The sequence below is a fragment of the Maylandia zebra genome, linkage group LG7 (assembly GCF_041146795.1).
Source record: "Maylandia zebra isolate NMK-2024a linkage group LG7, Mzebra_GT3a, whole genome shotgun sequence".
NCBI lineage: Eukaryota > Metazoa > Chordata > Actinopteri > Cichliformes > Cichlidae > Maylandia > Maylandia zebra.
In genome coordinates, this window is record NC_135173.1 from 50,577,236 (window position 1) to 50,597,508 (window position 20,273).

Sequence of the window (20,273 nt, forward strand, 5' to 3'; positions counted from 1 at the left end):
TAATTATTTAATTTAGGAATATTTAATATGTATCTTAAGTCTAAGCAATGTGATAATTGAAGCTTGGCAAAAACATTATTGTTATGATTTATTAAACTGAGGATAAGTACCTGAATAAGTATCAAGCTGCTTGAACAGCGCTATCACAAAGACCGATGTGGTAAATCCATGATAGTTAAAATGTATGATAACTCCCCTCCATGCAGGGAGAGGTCATCCTCATATTTGCACACTATCTGTCCACTATCTGTTGCAGGCACCATATTCATACCTGACCTGGTGAGATGTCTCTTGCACACGATGATGTATCAGAACAAATTTCCTCAGCTCTTTTCATGTCTTATATTTAAAACACAGCCTCATTGTTCAACCATCTTTACTGTGGGAGTTCTGCAGGTCTCCCAAATTCTGTCATAATTCATATTAGCACTTGGCCTCCTTTGGCTGTCTTCTTCTGCATGGCTAATGTCCAATTTGTCAGTTTTATGGTTACCACTTGGAGGTCAGTCTCAGGTCATTCTGGTGGAATGTTAGCTTGTGAGATGAAGCTGTCATCGTTATCAAACATGGGTGTTTAACTTGCCAGTTTTCATTTTGTCCCTCTGAACACAACAGCTTGAATATCGCCTCATTACATTAGAGAAAACACAACTCTGTTGTTGGTTATTTGTGTGTTGCATTTTGCCACACATTATTCGGATTTCAAATAATCAAAACTGAACCGGTTTTGCATTTTTGAGCACAACCACACAGATAATAAACAAATGCAGGCAGTTACCTTATTATATAATAAGTTTTAAGGACCCATATGCCCCTTGACCTCCTTAACAGGTATTTTCTGTTGCTGAATTAGACCTCTGGACTGAGTGGGTGTGTGGAGAGCACAGAAAGCGGCACAGCTCAGTTCATTGACGTGTCTGCTCAGAGGAACATTTTTGTGCACAAATGAGTTTTTCTGTGTCCCATCAGACCAAAGTCATCATCTTGATTGGAGCTTACTGAATTCCACCAAATTTCTGCTAAATCTAAATCAAAGACAAATTATTCTGTCCAGTATGATGAAAACAAGAATGCAACAGTTTGCTCCTAACCATCATTACGGAGCAATAATAGACAAAAATAAGAGTCTGAGCAGTACAGTGGTGATGACATTAGCACTGCCGCCTCACAGAAAAAAAGATTTCGACTCAACCCTGCCTCTCACCCAGTGACAGCTGGTACAGGTGCCAACCTCCCATTATCCTGCATTGGATAAGCACTTAACAGGACATATAGGTGGATGGAAACTTTCATGATATGTTAGTTTGTGAGATAGCACCACTTTGTCAGGGAAAAAAGGGGTGTGCCCTGGACAAGATTGACAGTCCAGCACAGTGTTAACACAGAAAGGCAGACAACCAGTCGCAATATTCATTCCCAGTTTACAATCACCAGTTAAAGGTTTGAGCCCCTTGAAAAATCCCAAGTAGGGCAGGAAAACTTAACATAGAAGTAGGGATGTCACAATATCAGAAATGTGTTTGCTAAAGAAGTGTTTGCAGAGTAGCCAAGTGACAGTACGAGGTATAATATGAGCTTATTTTAAAGCATTTCATGTTAACCGATGGAGTCATGAACGGATGGATGGAAGTTAGCCAATGCCGTCCATTTAGCGTATTGAAAATAGTTGATTGTACAACAGCAAAACTGTCTCCAACTTAATGGCAATCTGTATCTTAAACTTGTGTAAATGTAAACTGCCCCCATCTGGTTCCAGAGTAACAGCAGCCTCAGTACGTATGCTGCACAGGGTATCTAAAACAAAACAAGAACCGCCACTTTGTCCAAATTTTTGTATTTAAATGTAGATCGGTTCTACAGATCTCGGAAGGGCTCTAACCAGAAAAAAAAGTGCTGTAGACACCAGTTTCACAACACAAGGTACAAATATCCAAGATAATCAACTTATTTCCTATTTGTACAACTGAAAGTATGTGTGGACTTGAACTCAGATTTTGGGAAGTTAAAACAATGTTGCAAAATGGACAAATGCGTGCTCTAACATTTGAGGATATATAAAAACAACAGAAATATGGAAGTTGGAATTGCAGGTTGTGTTTGTTATTGTAAAATGTTAAATATCAGTCTAAAAGTAATTAATTACTTGAAAAGTAACTATTGCGTTACTTTTTTTAAAAATGTAACCCTCTGGGGTCCAGGGTATAATTGGCCATTTTTCACTACTTTTGATTAAACCTCTACATTTCACCTTTAAAAACTATTTACTTTGCCTTGTTTGGTGTCATTCTTTTCAGCACAACCTCACGTGTCTGAATTTACAGTTATGTTTTCATTTTGACATACTGCATTAACACAATTGATCATAAATCAGACAAAAAACATAAATTCCAAGTAGAAAAGTTTTTTTACTGTAACATCCACAAACATGTTTAATGAATCATATTTCATAACTTTAAATGCAACTATAAATTGTCAATTTAAAATCCTATGCACAGGTTTTGCAAACAAAGTTGTTTGCAGTCATTTACCTTTTACCCTTTTTTAAATAACCATTTCAAACTATTTACAGAACAATCAGCTGTTCTGCATCAATAAGATGCCGCACAAACTATTTGTGCCACTCCAAAAAAATAATTTCTGTCCATTATAAAGGAGAACATCACAGCCTGATACCTGCAGGTCTGACAGCAGCAGGTGTATCACTCCTCCTGTTTTCTACCTGGAGACAGCAGTCGCCTCATTGTTCTGACACACAACACAAAACTATCCACAACACTACACACTAACTACACAAGACAACACATTAACTACACACTCCAAACACGCTAAACGTCACAAATCTCTCACATCTCAAAACTCGCTCTCTCTCTCTCGCCATCACTCCTAAAACTTCCCCCTCTTTCTAAACAACCAAATGTCTTGGTGCCATATCATTATTGATTGGTCGACATGGTGCATTTTTCCACCAACACGAAAGGGGTGGGGGGGGGTTTTGTCCTTTTTTTTTTTTTTTTTTTTTTTTTTGCTCATAAGCAGAGGGTGCTTGCTAGCGCTGTCCTTAGACAACGTGACGAAAGTATTCAGGAAAAAACATGCATATATTGTTTATCATGACTCTGGTTTTACGTGGCCTATTAACACAATTTAAAAACTGGTATATATCACCTTGTTGCTGCTTGTTGCTTGTTGTTGTTGTTGTCATGTGATTGGCTTACCACGACCACGGTACTTTATTCTTCCTCAGTCAAACAGCAGCACTCATGTGATTGTTTTACCCCCTTAGCAGCTTCAGGTGTTGTGCCAAAAAGTGTTCGTCTGCCAGAAAGCGATTGCCGTCCGCGGGAGTGCACAGTTGCTTAAAGCTGTAGCGACCAGATTACTTACAGCTACTTCCATGCAACTGATATAAACTGGACACAGGTTCAACCATCTGTTTTTTGAAAAATAGTAACGGACCACATTTTCTTGTTAGTAACGGTAACGGCGTTGTAACGATAGAAATAGTAATTAGTTAGATTACTCGTTACTGAAAAAAGTAACGCCGTAAGTAACGCCGTTAGTCCCATCACTGGTTTGCTCTGGTCTTTTTCAAAAGCACTTGAAGCCCGTCCATCCATTTTCTTAACTACTTATCCACTTGATAAGCCTTGTAAGGCAGCCAAGCTCTCATTTATATCCGTTATCTCCACAGGTAATATTTTAGACCAATAAAGATCAGTAAACTGTGAGAATCACCCTCTTCACGGTAAATTCAGCTCAGTGATGTCCAGGATTAATGGACTGGGAGAAAAAAAACCCTTATTTCGTGCTTTTCTTTCCTTTGGCAGGGACGTGGTAGCCAGCCACACAAACTTTCCGAGGCATCTCTTTGTTCAGTATTTTGCCAACAGTAAAAAGGAACAATCATACTTCCCAATTATACACCTGCTGTTATATTATGCTGTGTGTAGGTGGCTGTAGGAGACTAAGCACTGATTGTTTAATGCAGCAGCCTTCATCTAGAGCATACTTGAGTAATGAAACATACTGAGCCAAGCTATGGATCGCTTTTTTCACAGCATTGTGCCACTCCAACCAATAACATAAATAAAACCTGGATGAAACTGTCAGGATCGACTCTATAAATCAACATCTCACCACTTCCCGAAATTCAAATTCACACTGACGAGTGCGTCCATCACGTCCTCTGCACAGTAACACATTTCTGCCCTCCTGTTTGTGCTTTGCTGTGGTAGAAACTACAGCCTCCCGTGTACCTGCCTGTGTCTGATTTTGATGTCCCTCATCTTGCGAATTCCCTCATTAGTGACCTCCTGCCTTGCGACCTCCTGCCTGCCTCGCCAGCTGCTCCAGAGGCTGCAGTGGCCTCTTGGCAGACGTTTAGGCTGGTGCTGGCATATTAAATAAATCAGAAAGTGCCGATTGGAAACAGAGAAAATAAAAACTGGAAAATGATGGTACCACCTGCATTAGCAGTCAGTAGTTGGTCAGTAATGTCAGTTGTATGCATACACTACAGCTACACTATTACAGCTTGACATTTTTCTCCAACAGTGTGAAACCTAAAGTTGGAGTTGGCCTCATGGTGATTGCTGTTTGTCTCCATGCGGTTCAGGATAAATGATGGCCCTAACTTTTTACCGGTGTCTTGTCTCTCAACAGTAACACAGATGTGCACACAGTAGCTTCTCTGCTGAAACTGTATCTCAGAGAGCTGCCCGAGCCCGTCATCCCCTTCCAGAAGTACGATGAGTTCCTGTCCTGCGCCAAGCTCCTGGGCAAAGATGATGAAATGGTAAGAAACATGCGATGATTGCTTTCTTTGTAACCACATCTACTGGCAAATTAGCTTTCGCACACATACGGATTTTTTTTTTTTTTAAAGTTTAAACCTTTATAACAATAAACGTTGGTACTGAAAAGCCCTCACAGAAGTCTTATTCTTTGGCTTTTAATCTGCTCTTTTGCCGCCCTGTGTTTCACACACAATGACTTTGTTGAGTCCGTTTTGACTTTTAACATCTAAATAGGATTTCGCTCACACCATGAGGCACGGTCGGCAGCATGGCTGGGGTTAGCCTTTTGCTCCCTCAGTGTCTTTCCCCTCTTCAGCATTCCTGAACCTAAGTTTGTGGTTGGTGGGTGGGTGGGTGGGTGGGTGTGTGTGTGTGTGTGTGTGTGTGTGTGTGTGTGTGTATATGCTACAGATGGGTATGAGAAGACATATGGTAAAGTGTGGATGAGTTTCCTCACTTTTTAACCCTCCTGGGACTTTGAAGTTGAAAGGAGATGGATGGAAAAGAGTTCACTATTTTTTTTTTTTTTTTTTTTTATGTGAAAAGGCCTCAGAGCGTTTCCACATATCCTTTATTCTCAGTAACCTAACTGAGACTACTTCTGATTCAGTGGCACATCCATATAGATAGTTTATAAATGGGTATAATGATAAATCCTCTTATATCTGGTTTGCTTTTTCTAGTCACAGTTTTGTATCGAGAGCAAAAAGGATTTTCATTAAATATAAAGCTGGAATACTTGGGTTTTTCTAAGGGTGATACAAAATGTGTCAAGAAAATATTCCCTATGCCATTAAACTACCAGCAGCAACATGAACAGCTGATACAAGGCAGCATGGATCCATGCTTTCATCCTGCCAAATTCAGACCTTTTCATGTGAGAGTTGCTGCAGAAAACAAGATTAAGCAGACTAGGCAAGATTTTTCCAATATCTTATTGTCTAATTTTGGCGAGTTCATGCAAATTGTAGCCCCAGTTTCCTTTTCTCAGTTAAGGAGGGGCACACAGTGACTTCTGCTGCTGTTGCCCATCTGCTTCAGCGTTCACTGTACTGTGCATTCAGAGATGCTCGTCTGCATTCCTCGTTTGTAAAAAGTTGTCATTTGAGTTACCGTTGCTTTCCCGTCAGCTCAAAACAGTCTTGACAGTATCTAAACACCTGAATGCTTCGAGTTTCTTCCCACAGAATTGATTGTTCAGATGTTTGTTAAATAAGTGTACCTAATGAAGTGACCAGTGAGCATATATTTACATAAACCCCCCTCTTTTCCACTGATTCATTTCCCACTGGATCCTGGGTGTGATTGTTTCATTATACACACTGTGATCAATCACGGGCTTTACAGACAATCTGTTGCAAAAGTTTCTATGAATGATTATTTTGCTGAGTTACTGTTACTTTAAAACTGTTTATTATCTGCAGGGTATGAAGGAATTGAGAAGGCTCGTGGAAAGTCTACCTCCAGTGAACTACAACCTCCTAAAATACATCTGCAGGTACTGATAATTAACTTTGGATACAGTTTTACATTGTTGAACCATGAGAAGCTGATATTTTCCATTTCCCTAGGTTTCTTGATGAAGTCCAGTCATATTCAGGGGTGAATAAAATGAGTGTCCAAAACTTGGCCACAGTCTTTGGGCCAAATATCTTGAGGCCAAAAATTGAGGATCCAGTAGCAATTATGGAAGGTGAGTGTTGAAGAATGTCAGGTATACGTGTCTTACTTTCTTAATATTTAGTTTTAAATCTTAAATAAGATGAATGTTGGTTTTAAAAGAAAGATGATGATGATGTTCGGTTTCTTTTTAGGTACTGTTCTGGTCCAGCAGCTCATGGCTGTTTTGATTGGTCACCACGACGTGCTTTTCCCCCGAGATGAAGACAGCCCTACTGCCCTCGAGCTCGTCAACAACAATATTGAACAGCCACGGCGACAAACCACTACATCTACCTCAGCCATCACTACAGTGTCTCAGAATGCTGAGAACAACAACACACATGTTGTGCGGCAGTGTGTTTGGGAAGCCAACGAGTCTCCTTCACACCGTCAGCACGCAGACAACAGTGGCTCCCCACGATCGGCAAGTCCCCGCAATGGAGTCATGGGACGCTTCGACGTCACTCGCAGTCCACCGCTGACCGTTAAAAAGAATCCAGCTTTTAGTAAAGGCAGTGGCATTGTTACCAATGGGTCCTTCAGCTCCTCACCCTCTTCAGATCCCACTGTGGAAAAGAGCCAGAGTGGAGGTGGCAGCTTACCGGTGCGTCGCAGTGGCACACTCAAAGGCTCGGGGACAAAAATGGGCACCAGCGGCGTCACGAGTGGAAACAGCGCTACAGGGAATGGGACTGGAGTTGTACGCATGGGCGTTCATGGGACTGACGCTGTCACAGGGAGTCCGAACAGCCGCAACAGCCTCTGGCAGCCGAATGGCTGTGTAATGTTACGGGAGAACAGCAAAGCTCGTGACTGCCACGGCGGAGATCAGACAACCAATCAGAATCGTCTGTCCACATACGATAACGTGCAGCTAAACCATCACAACCTGCAGCAGCAGAACCAGATCGCCAACACGTGTCTGAATACCAGCTGCGAGGACAAGCAGAGTGTGGACAGTGCCACCTGGTCCACTTCTTCCTGTGAAATCTCCCTCCCTGACAACTCCACTTCCTGTCGCTCCTCCACAACCACCTGCCCAGAGCAGGACTTCTATGGAGGGCACTACGAAGACTTGGATGGACCAGCACAAGACTGCGTGCATCCCCAGTCTGGCGAAGGAGGAGAGGGCAGAAATGGCGACAGAGAAGGAAGTGGAGAGGTTGGGAGGAGCAGTCGGGGCACGAGCAGCAGTGATAACAGCGACGGTTTTCCTGTTGGTAACGGACCCGGCAACCACAGCGCTCTGCACAGTCTAGTGGCCAGTCTTAAGCAGGAAATGCACAAGCAGAAGGCCGAGTATGAGGCCAGGATAAAAAGGTACGGCTCCATGTGTGAAGGGCTTGAATCAATACAAGCGCTTAATCTTTACTTTGGCCTTTTTTGCAAACTATCCATCTTTTTTCTCAGGTGATCAGGCATGTAAACCAGTGAGGTTTTCTTGTGTACCTTACTGTCATCTTCAAAGGTTTAGACCAGTAGAGATCAGTCACATCAAAAGAGAAAAAAGGAAATTTCAAATCTTAAAATGAGGTTAGGTGCAGGCTACCTCTCTTAATCTAGCACTTAAAAAAAACCAAGTCCCTATTTTGAATTTTTCCTTCCTGTGGATATGAAAAGCTGACACACGTTAGTCAGATGCTACAGCTCTTCAAAGCCTTACTTTGTTCTGTATTATGCCAGCAGTGAACAGGAAAAAAATGTGTCCCAACTATAAACCTGCTGTAAAATGTTGTTTTGCATGGGTGGCTCTAAGAGACCACTGTTTTCTTTTAGTGCAGCAGGCTTCATGCATTAGTCAGGTTGACAGAAACATACCGGTACATGAGTGATAAAACACAACATCCTCCACCCAGCTCTGTGTCTTCTTTCCTTTTTTACTACGTCCACCATTCCCTCCATTTCACAAGAAGCCAGTGAATAAACTTTTCTAGAGCATCAGGATCCACTCTATAAATCAACATCTCACCACTTCATTAAAACGCAGAGTTCAAGTTCACTGGCAGTGACTGCACCCTCCTCTGTGTCTGCCCACATCTTTTCTTTTTTTATGCCCCTCACCTGATTCCATCATTATCTCATTAGCCCTTGTAACCTCCTGCCAGCTTCACCAGCTGCCCTTTGTTGGCTCATTACTATCCAAAGGTCACCGTGGCCTTTTGGCAGATCATCTAAGTTGATGGCTGCAGATGAAATAAAACTGAAACCACCAATCAAAATCTTATTAATGGGCATTCCCATTAATGAGCAGGAGTGTACACAAGTCTGAACAGCTGCCTTAGTCTTTGGCAACCACATGGCTTTGTCGTATAATGGGAAAGCAACAAAACGGGCAAACTCTCCAGTGAGGATCAAATAGCCAATCAGAAGCTGTCTTTTTCACTCTGTTCCTTTAGCTACAAGCTTGTAAAGTTGTCAAGCATGAGGCTCGGGTTCCAATGGGGGACAAGTGACTCCAATTCAGCCCACTGCATGGCTTTGGAAAATGTCAAAGTGGGCATAAATTGTGTTTTGTTAAGTTTTACAGCTTTTGCTACATTCATCCTGTACCAAAGTAATAAAAGAAAAAAGTAGTAAGTAGTTTTATACAATTATTTCTTTCTACTTACGAGTCAAGCTGACAGATGTTTTTCATTTGCTGCTGCAAATGCAAAACAAAACTGAGACATATGGTTGAAACTACACCTCTTTTTTATGTAACAATGTAGCAGGCATTAAATGTGTAGTTGTTTATACTGACAAAAAGAAGAGTTTCACTGGTGGCACTTCACATAGGCGAAAGTTTGATATCTCCAATCTAACCTGAACACTGAACAGGACGAAAAGGTACCTAGAAGTCACTCAAAATAGCCCTTTCCTGAATAATCCGTAACTTATTTAAGCTTTCAGACTGTTTGAACATCAAGTTTGAGAAAAATGCCCCCATACAGCCGTCAAGGAAGAGGAAATTTGCCAAAGAATTATTTTGGGGTTTTTTTCTTTGAGCTATAGTTCATCTTAAAGTTGGCTATATTAACATGGAAAACTATGGAGCTGTATCAGTTTGCCATTTGCCTTTTTTATTTTATTTTTGGGCCTCTAAGACTTCCACAGCCCCAGAGATTGTGGTTGCATGTAATTCATTAGGTCATTAAGAAAATTAAAAAGATCTGCAGCTGCCCTTGTGCTCTGAGATGAGCAAATCCTCTGTTCACTACGGCACTGCTAATCTTTTCCTAATCCCGTGTATGCCTCATTTGCAGTTTGGAGCAGCGTAATTTGGAGCTGGAGACTGAAATGGTGAACCTACACGAGGAGCTGGACCAGGAGAGGAAGAAGTACACCATGGCGGAGATCAAGCTGCGCAACGCTGAGCGCGCCAAGGATGACGCCGAGCGGCGAAACCAGATGCTACAGAAAGAGATGGAACAGTTTTTCTCCACATTTAGTGACCTCACCGCAACTGGCAACGCCGCAGCCACCGATCCCCGCCGACCAGAGCGAAACAACACCATCTGGATACAGTGAAGGAAGGCTGAAAAAAGATGGCAGCCAAGACAGGAACTGGGTTATTATAATGACGTGAACTTTAGAGAGACTCTAAACAAGATTTGGCTGCTGATCGAAGGAGGGAAAACACACTGCAAAGGGTAACGGCACGTTTTAATTTAAGAAATAGGAGATATAGGGCTGATGTAAGCCGCCTTTATAAATGTAAACATCACCTGGAGTGATGCCAGAGTGACATTATCTGTATATAGCCTTATTTAAACAGACGCTCATGGACACACTCCAGTCTCCCAGAAGTGGTTGGGGTTTGTTCAGTTGTCTGGCTGGGAAATGGAGCAAAGGGACAGTACACAACAGCCTATGAGGACATATGGTACTACCATTTTATGTTAGCTCCGAGATAGAAGGGAAGACAAAATGTTAAAAAAAAATTTTAAAAAAAGAACAATACCAACACCAACCTTGGACCTGAAAATGCAGAAAAGACCACACCGAACTCCTCCTTTTTATTCATTTTTACCATCTAACCAAAACACACCTTAGTGTTCAATATATTTCTGCATCTGCTCATGTCAAAGATGTCATATGTTGTAAAGAGAAGTAAAACTGACACTTCATTGTTTTTGTGATATTTAAGCAAAGCTATAAACGTGTGCTATTTTCTATCAGTTTTTTTTTCTTTTTCTTTTGCACTTAAATGTTTGTTTAGTCTCTGCAAGTTGGTACTGGATGTTCTGTCGGTCTATGTGTCGATGCGTGTGCCTGTGCTTCTGTGCTGTTATATTTACCCATGACCAAAAGAAAAAGAGCCTGTACTGTAAATATTGTATAGATAAATGCAGACGTGACTAGATTAGATAGTTTGCATTGTGGTTTACTGATATTCAGATGGATATGGCATGAATTGAGTTGATACTGAAGAATGATTTGTAGTTTGTTAGAGTACAGTTCAAGGTGTTGCACAGTGGGTTATTGGCATAAATCTTTTAAGTCTTGAATTCAGAATTTCAGATAAGAAACTGTATGGCATGCCGCTTTTAAAGATACAATTTACTGATTTTTCGAGGCCAGCACACGTTTGTGGGTCATAACTGTGAAATAGTTGGGATTTTAAAGCCTCTAATTTGATGACATTATCAGCCTGGCAGCAAAATTCAGTAATAAGTGGTATGTGCATGATGGTTGCATGAGTCTACGAGGGTCGGCATACACTAACTGAATGTTTGTAAAGTGACTGTATATGGATGAAGTGTATTTATGTAGCCCGAAACCAAATGTCTGCACATGATGTGGATTTGCGAATGATTACAAAACGGGACACCTCTGATAGATCAGACCAGGAATGGACCTGCGTCAGAGAGGAGTTGGTGCGTACACGTGTGCGCGGACCTGGTGCTCGGCTTCTTTTTAAACCTGCTGCTGGTCATTGCAGGACATCTGGAATGTGCATATGGAGTCAAAAAGAAGAAGAAAAAAGTGCCTGAACAAGTGAAGGAGGGAGAGGGGAGCCTGCGCTTCTCATTTCACAGCCTTCACCGGGAAATAATGGGCTTAAGCCAAGCTGACAGTGTCACCTCGTTCTGTGAATTCCACACAAAAGGGCGGATTATGGATGGAGGGCCAGACGGAGTGGATGGGGATAGTGGAATGTTTTCATGACAATACTTGATACACAAAGGAACTTTAAAAATGACTTAATATGAATAAAGATGGATTTTAATGCAAGTCTCTGTTGTCATTTTTCCTTTTCAAATGTCCAACTAATGTTTGAAGACGAGGCAGAACATCTGATTGGCCTCACGTTAACACAATTAGTGGGCGGACAGTCAGGGCTGTTTTTATTTGTTGTTATTTTTGTTTAGAGGGAAAAACATTTTTGAGTCATTTAACTTGGAGAAAAGTGGAAAATATTCACTTTTAAAAAACTAGAATTGTAAAGATTTATAAGACTTATTACTAAAATAAAAAAAACCACATCCTCGAGGCCTCCTGTGCTGCTAATTTCAAGTGTCTGATCTCTTCTGCTGCTAACAAAGTACATGAGAAATCAGTATTAGTATTAGCTGATGCAAAAAATTAAATTGCCAAAAGTAGTCATGCCCAGCGATGCTGCCTACTGTCTTACCACAAAAGGCACGGCTAGGTTAGAAATTATATCTGCACTCACTACACACCTTTTACTTTTTTTGATTTCAGAACTGCTTTAATTCTTTGTGGCATCGAATAATTTCTAGAAACATTTCTGAGATTTTGGTCCATGTTGACATGATAACATCACACAGTTGTTGCATATTTGTTGGCTCCTCGTTCTGATTGAGATCTGGCCATTTGTACAGTGCACTCTTTTTCAAGAAACACGCACTTTGGTCCAAGGAATGGACAGGGTCAGCAACAATAGTCAGGTGGTGTTTAAACAACGCTCAGGTCCTTTACACCACCAGCAGCAGCCTGAACCGTCAACACAAGGCAGGATGCATCTATGCTTTCATGCTGCTTATCCTAAATTGTGACCCTATAATCTGCATATCGCAGCAAAAAGCAAGATTCATTAGAGGAGGCAACATTTTCCAGTGTCCCCTTGTTCAATTTTGGCCTCTGTTTCCCGTTTAAGGTTTAAAGGTGTGTCAACAGGTGTAGCTCATCTGCTTCAAGGTTTAATATGTTGTGCATTCAGAGATGTTCTTCTGCATCCCTTAGTTGTAATGAATGTTTTTCTTTAGTTGCGCTTGCCTGCATGTTAAGGAGTCTGACTATATTCCTCTGACCTCTGGTATCAAAAAGGCATTTTTGCTCAGGGAACTGCCACTCGCTCGATATTTTCTCTTTTTTGCACCATTCTCTGTAAACTCTAAAAATGGTTTTGCAACGTGGTTTGGCACCAACAACAAAGCCACATTTTCAATCACTTTAAATGAACCTTCACCCCCATTCTGATGCATAGTTTAAATTTAAGGTAGTAATGTAAAACATATCTACATGCCTAAATGCACTGACATCCTGCCCCACTGACTGGCTGATCAGTGATTTGCGTTATTAAACAGGTAGACCTAATAAAGTGGCCATCGAGTGCGTTTCATTTCATTGGTATACTCTGAGGAAGGTCAGTGCGCTTGTTCTCATGCTGCACTCTCATGCTACATTATTTTTCTCTGTCAGAGAACTAGTTAATGGCTCTGCTTTAAGATTGTGTATCCACCTGAAAGTGCCTGAAAGCACATTAGATTCTGTGTAGGAGTCACAGTGACAGATTGGATAAATGGTTCCTATCGACAGCAAGGCCTGAAACAAATCTGCAGTGCATTTAAATTAGTCTCCAGGTAAAAAGAAAAGGTCCACGAACGCCCAAGGTCAAAGGTTTTGTTTATTTTCAACCACATACATAATACATAATATTTTTTACATACACAGTTCCTTTAAAATGTGTTTACAGTAACAGCTTTCAGTAAGTTTTTTCTTTTGCATTTGTTTTTGACTTTACTTGAAACGCTATAGCCTGAAGCTTCGAGATCAGCCTGAAACAATACCATTTCTTTTTTTTTTTGTTTGTTTCTTTTTGAATTTTTTTTGTTTTAAACCTGACAATGTCAAAGGAATGATTCATTAAAACAGCACGGAGTAAAAGAAACAAGAGAGAAGGAATCAGAAAAGAACTGAATAACAACATCACCTGACTCAGATGAGCTATACAGGGTTTCGTCATTGTAGAGTTCCACATTTAAGACTCTAAACATTTTAGCATCCGACCCCTTGCAGTAGCTTGCCTCCCTGTCTGAGTGCAATAAAGTGTTTATTGCATTGTTGAACTGTTATTATTTACAATAGAAGTTAAAAGAAAAAGGTGAAAATTGCCAAGCTGGAGATCCAAAGATTGTTTTTTTTAAGTTGGCACAGCTGTGTGACAACGTGTGACATGTAATCATTTTTCATAGTGGTCATTTTAAGACCCCCTCCCAAAAATTAGAAGCTGGAATGACAGTGGTTTTCTAATTCAATTCAAAGTGACAGAACATGAATACACACATGAACTACTACTAAACACACAACTGTGCTTACTCGCCATTGACATTCTTCAAAATAATTGCACAAAAGTCATGATCTCGTATTAAAATTCTAAAAAAAAATGAAGACATGTGTTGCAAAATCATTTCTCCAGACGTCACATCACACCTTTCAACTCAGACTCGCAGCTTGTGTTGAATGCTGGTTGATTTAATCTCTCTCTCTCACACACACACACACACTGATGAGCAGAGCATCAATGATGTGCGTGATTGTTAAACCGTTCATTTTTACATTCACTGCTGACAATCCAGCTCAATCTCCTTCTTTATTTACCCGAACTAAAGCTCCTTTTATCACAACAGAATTGTCTGGAGGGATGTCTTATAAAAAGATCAAACAGTTCACATTCAGAAAAACTGGGGGGGGAAAAAACACATTAGCAATGTTAGTGTTTGTTCTCCGTGACCAGAACGTATAAAGATACAGAAAGAAGAGTGTGTTCGGATGGTTAGAAATGCCCTGTAGAAAAAACTGCAACAGTACCTTGTGTGTTTGTGGTGTAGAGGTCGACTCTGCGCCCCTTTTGTGAGAAATTCATCAAAACATTTTTTTTAAACACAAAAGATTTCATCAAAGTTGCACCCTGTTTTAAAAGATTGCCCTGGCCAGACCCTGAACAAAAAGCCAAGCTAGCCATAGCTTATTCTGGAGACGCCAACCTCAGTTACCCTCTGAGCTCTGCGAAGGTTAGTCTGTTAGTCTGTGTGTGGTTCACTATACACAAGCCACAGGGAGTAAGAGTGTTAACAAAGTAGCTTTTTGAAGTTATCTCCATAACGTGGAGGACTGTGAGCGATTGTACACAAAACAACTCCAAAAAAGAGTCATTGTACAGCAGCTGAACTGAAAGTTACAGACTTGTACTGTCACTGAAATAAATATGTGGCAACGATGTCTCCACATCTCCTTAAAGTCATGGCAGCGACTGAATCTATTTCATACATGCGGAGGCTCCAATAAGTCAGTGTGAGCATTCGTGTTCTTCATCTGACCTAATTGCTGTCATTTACCGGATCATCGCAAAACACCTTTTGAAACAAAATATGCCTAAAGTAGGGAATTATGTATGTTTTGTCCATATAAATCCAGCTCCAAGGTCTTACTACGCCAAATTACCCTAACTTGCCCATGCAGGTTCACAGTGGGTGAAATAAACTCTGCCATAGTGGAGCTCAGTTTATTTCAGTCTGCCAAAAACTGTTTTATATTCTTGTTTCATTTAAGAACACTGAGTTTGCACAGATAAATGTGAGATGTGACTTGAGATTAGAGCAGTACAGCTGCCAAGCCTTTGCAAAGTGCAAATGCATTTTGCATGTGAATATTTGAGCGTTGCACCCCAGCTAGAGAAGATATAGCTAATTTGTAGGAGAAATTTAAAAAAACAAAACAAAGAGGTCAAATTAAAATGTAAAAAGAAAAATTTGTGGGATGTTTTTTTTTAATGGAAACACCGAGGAAAACAGTTAAGCTTTGGGGCTCAGACAGTTTTAAGGCAGAACCAGAAAAAACAGAGGGAAACAAAAATATATCATTTCTGCACCTGCAATGCTTCATTCCAAAAGGCACTTGCCATGTTCAGATTCCATCTATCAAAAATATATAAATCAATAAATTAAAGAATCTTTCGCCTATGAAATCGTTTAATGGGTGCTTTCTCGTGTCGCGACATTTTTGTGTGGTGTGCGGTGATATAAAGCAGATGAGAAGACGAGCCATAGCTACAAGGTTAACACTCATCACCTGTCTTAAAAACTCAGCACTGTATCACTTCTGCTATGTTTTAAAGAGTCAAACAAAAAGGGGAAAAGGTTCTTTGTGGTTATTCCACAGTGAAACCGATCCAACTCCTGTGCCTGTGAGGGGTTAATGATAAACAATGACATGCAGGGCTGTGGTTAAAGGACCGATCATACACTGCCAGGGGAAATAAAAAGGGACAGTACACACAAATTAGACTTCTTGAAGGCTGTCTCGTGAAGTCTGAGCACAATCAGAATAACTTATTTCTGTGTGTACTGGCCCTTTACGTCCTAAACAGCCCCCACTTTTATCAGTGTCTTATTGGCTTGCCTGTGGTCCACCAACACACACACACTCACACGTCCTACTGTGCCCAGTTAGTTTACATTGTATATAAACAAAAGTCTCTATATAGACTCGTTAGCATACAGTGAGATTAGCATTGTTTAAATCTAATCATGCAGGACTACAGCAATAGGCAGGGGCAACTGAGGTGGAAAGCGGTGATGTGGCAAGGTGTGCTAGTCGGAAAAATAGAAGGAAAAAAATCCCAGTTTACTGGCCGTCAGTCCCACTCTGTGTGCCCTTCAGCTGTACAGAATTACAATATTTACAAATTACCACGGTAGGGGGGAGGGGGGGGTCACTCCTGGTAACAGCAGGAACGTGTCCCTGCAGAGTTATCACATGAAAACACATCAGGAAGCCTTTTTTTTGGGGGGGGGGGGTCAGGTGGCGGTGTCTCACACAATGTTAAAATACAGCAGTGTAATTAAATAAGAGCTGAATAGGGGAGAGGGGCTGGGGAAGGAAAGAGAGGAAAGTCCCCATTTAACAGTAGTGATGAGCAAAAATGGCAGCCCACCTTGCCACAATGATCGGAGCATAAATGCTTTTCTTTTGGTTGCTTTTTTTTTGTCTGTAAGGAATTGGGAGACCAGCTGCCAGCCAATATGCACTTTACAGGAGATGCAAGTCTAAGCGCTTGGTCATTTTGATCTGATGCCATATACAAGAATATGAGGGGTAATATAAGCAAAGCAACTAGAGGATCATTAACATATATCTGAGCTCATTTACTTGAATACCGCTGCTGTTTTTCAGTGACAATGCACAGGCTTTAGATTTCATAAATTCAGATTCCTATATCTCATATTTTTGTTCTTAATATATTAATTTTGATCTTTACTCTTTTTTTTTTTGTCTTTTTCTTTTGCCTTTGTATTTTCCGGCGGTCGTTTTTGTTGGGTTCTTCACCTTCGGAAGAACATGGGGTTGCGTAGGCAGGCGGCTAGTCACCTGCAACACCCCAAGGGTCCTGCAGAGGTCTCCAGGCTGCTGTCAGTGTCTGAGGCCAGGGTCTGGTCGGTGGACATGGAGGAGATGTCGTTGATTGAGGAGGAGGGAGGGAGGCTCTCGCTGCTGTTCACGGCTGCACCTGTGCTAAGGGAATCAACAGCAGCGGGGGGTTACAACGTAAAAGAGTCCTGGCCTAGACGCGAGCAGAGAAACAGTCGCAGGAGATATACAAGTGCACACACAGGTTAGAGTGAGATAAATGCTGATTCATGATTAGCTGTTCCATGAGATAGAGATGTCAACAACATTTACAACATCTGTGGGGCATCACAATCACAGTGCATCTGTAATGAGACAAAGATAATTAAGCTTTGGGTCCGGGAGGCTTCACGGGAAATATCATTAAAGGCTTTCAGTGTTTCAGCAGTTCATAAGCGTGGCTTGTTGTTGTCATTTATATGCCAACAAGCTGCTATTTAATGATTTCCTTTTAATTATATACCTTAAAATGATTTATGTCTTCATACAGGTCTGTGTGTCTGTGTGTGTAACAAATGGCAACCTCTGGAGCTGAAAATAAAGCCAACACAAAAGTGCCAATTCCTTTAACCTGGCTCCCAAAGTGAGTTAGTCCCCATAGATGCCCAATGTTATAAAGCATATTTACAGCCCATTACAAAAGAGATTTTTCCCTCTATGGATAGATTCTAGGGGTATGAGGTGGGGTATCCATCCATAACTAGAGTATTCATCTGGACACAGTAATGCTGAAACTTCAAGATCCATGGTCCAAAACCTGGTGGGTGAAGAGATGGTGGCCAGGTCCTTGTTTTATATAGCTGGTTACAGGGTAGACTAATAATCTAATATTAATAATCTTATAATCACCTTGTTTTAAAGTCAGAGGTATGCATATTAGGGAACTTGGGGTACTTCCCCAAAAGCAATCTGCTGCTTTTGAACATTAATGATCTAATAAATAATATACATAATGATATTATGCATAAAAAAAATTACATTGTTTCCAACATCCTCAGAAGCCTAATTGGAACTGTGTGTGTGACTACATGCTCTGTCTATTAGCACGCAGTGACCAATTTATACCTCTGTGAAGTTGGTTCCTGCTTTGTCAGCCTTTAAAAAAAGACTTTAAAGCAGATGCAGGAAACAGACCAAATGCAGTAATTTGTGCAGAGGACTTGCACGCTGTGAGTCTGCTGTTTTTGTCTGTTTCCTGTTGGGAGTAACTGTTTAAATAAAGCAAGATTAATAGCGCGCATCGGTTTTATAGGGTAACTAATCAGAAGTGACAGTTAAAGCTTCATGTGTGAGAGGAGCACAGCATAAAGTACTGTACCGTGCAATAATCCACACTAGTTACACGGCGATATATAAGATGGGAGTTTAAGTCATTACCTCATATTATTAACCTTTACAGAAACTGTGGCAAAAGCAGTAATATGTGATTAAAGTCTGAATCACATCACAGCGTCACGCCCACACGCATATCTTCCACACTCACTAAACTGTTGCTCATTTCTTCATATTCTTGGAGATAATGAGATAATGCACGGTGTCGTGCAAATAAATACTGCAGCACTGGGCTGAAAAATCTTCTGTTAACATCATTAAAAATATCATAATCTAAACACACAAAGTGGGTCTGACTGTGTGTTATTGCAGGTCTTCTCTTCATGCTGCAATGAGACACTGTCGTCTGCAGCTCCTGCACTGCGTCAGATGCTATACAGCGGCCCATCTGCTTAATTACAAGTAGATAGAAAGAAGAAGAAAGATGAAGCTCGTGGATTTTCTAGAGACGGGCCGAGAGAGACAGAGCAAAAACGAGCACCATGTTATTTAACTATATTTGGCACTAAGGATATTTGTTGCCCGGCTTATGGTGAGAGATGATTTATAAGTTTTCTAAGAGGGAAAATCCCACTCGCTTTTGTACAATAAACTGAAAGAGGACACCCAGAAAGGTGTTCTCTGATCTGAGCCGTCTGTTTCCGTTTAATTTCTTCTCCTTGTGTTTTCAGTCTTCTTACTGTTTTCATGCAGTGTGGTTGTGGTTTCAAACAAGCAGTGCAGCTTTCTTTTTTTTTTTCAGATGGATCTCGGCAAATGCTGACTGGGCTGGTTAGTATGCTCAAAGTAACTCTATACTGCCATCCTGTGGCACATCATAAGAATAGCAGTTTTTGTCCTCTGAGGGCATTTATAGCCAAGTCTAAGACTGACATTTCCTGAGACAGACCCCTCAAAACCCAAAGCTTAAGACACAGCAATGTAATACATATAAACATACAATCATAAAGGCATTTGAATTAACCTGTACTACGAAGCAATTTTAGCAATCACAGAATAGCAATCTTTACAAATCATCAGGCACAAAGTGACATCACTGAACTGAACAACATTTAACTTGAGATGTAAGGGACAGAGACATGTGGTCAACAGCACAATGGGTTTTTCTAATTACAAGGGATAACTCCAGTAAGGTTATATTAAATTCACTTACAGAGCGGTTAGGCTTATGCACTGAGAGTACCTGAAGGTGAAGGTTGTCCCTTCACAACGCCATTCTTCGTTCTCTCCTCAAAGTTCATCACCTCTTTGTAGATAAGTTCTGCAAGGGGTGCGAAAAAAGGTAGTAGAACACACTAAGTGACAAAAATATGTGCAATCTGCACCCATCTATGCAGACAGTGTTCATATTACCATTAACTACTAAAAAACAAGATCATTCGAATGCATGGTAACACTAAAAAATTACATCAATCGAGTGCATTACTGCACATATAATATACAGCTTTTTATCGTTCTACCATATGTGTGCTTTGTTGAGTTTTTATTTTTAGCCCGGATGAGCAGCACTCACCTTTCCATTCATCAATGGAGTGTTCTCTTTCATCCAGCTGCTTGTCGTAGATCTGAGGTGGAGGCTAAAGAAGAGAGAGAGAGAGAGAGAGAACACAATTCCAGTTTAGTAACATTTCAGCTAACGGCCTAGCATTACTCCCAAGTGCAATACCTACAGAAAGCAGCTCAAGATTTTACAAGATCACGTTATAAATATGCATCTTTCAAATGTGCAAATGGAAGGAAAAAAACAAACAGCATGCCGGGTCTAAAAGTTCGGCACATGTTGATTATGAATTAAATTTAAATAAAAATTAAGCAGTAGTGTATTACTTCCATAAAATGCATTATAAGTTC

General features: G+C 40.8%; 2 protein-coding genes across 15 annotated transcripts in view; one reads left to right on the forward strand and one right to left on the reverse strand.

Moving 5' to 3' along the window:
* arhgap24 (Rho GTPase activating protein 24) overlaps positions 1-11,672 on the forward strand; it is an 81,874-nt gene extending 70,202 nt beyond the window's left edge. For all 8 annotated transcript variants that reach the window (XM_004549675.3, XM_004549678.3, XM_004549677.3 and 5 more), the window contains 5 exons: positions 4,663-4,795; positions 6,221-6,294; positions 6,368-6,489; positions 6,611-7,778; positions 9,701-11,672. In XM_004549675.3, coding sequence (XP_004549732.1) covers positions 4,663-4,795; positions 6,221-6,294; positions 6,368-6,489; positions 6,611-7,778; positions 9,701-9,965 — 1,762 coding nt within the window. In that variant the 3' untranslated portion in view covers positions 9,966-11,672. The remainder of the gene's footprint in view (positions 1-4,662; positions 4,796-6,220; positions 6,295-6,367; positions 6,490-6,610; positions 7,779-9,700) is intronic.
* A 1,618-nt stretch (positions 11,673-13,290) lies between these two features.
* Positions 13,291-20,273, reverse strand: part of mapk10 (mitogen-activated protein kinase 10) — a 37,638-nt gene continuing 30,655 nt past the window's right edge. For 4 of the 7 annotated variants that reach the window (XM_004549683.6, XM_004549682.6, XM_076886606.1 and 1 more), the window contains 3 exons: positions 19,936-19,999; positions 19,606-19,683; positions 13,291-17,190 (listed from right to left, as the gene is read on the reverse strand). In XM_004549683.6, coding sequence (XP_004549740.2) covers positions 17,048-17,190; positions 19,606-19,683; positions 19,936-19,999 — 285 coding nt within the window. In that variant the 3' untranslated portion in view covers positions 13,291-17,047. Of the gene's footprint in view, positions 17,196-19,575; positions 19,684-19,935; positions 20,000-20,273 lie in introns of all 7 variants that reach the window. The other 3 variants (XM_023155213.3, XM_004549685.4, XM_023155214.2) reach the window with 3 other exon arrangements.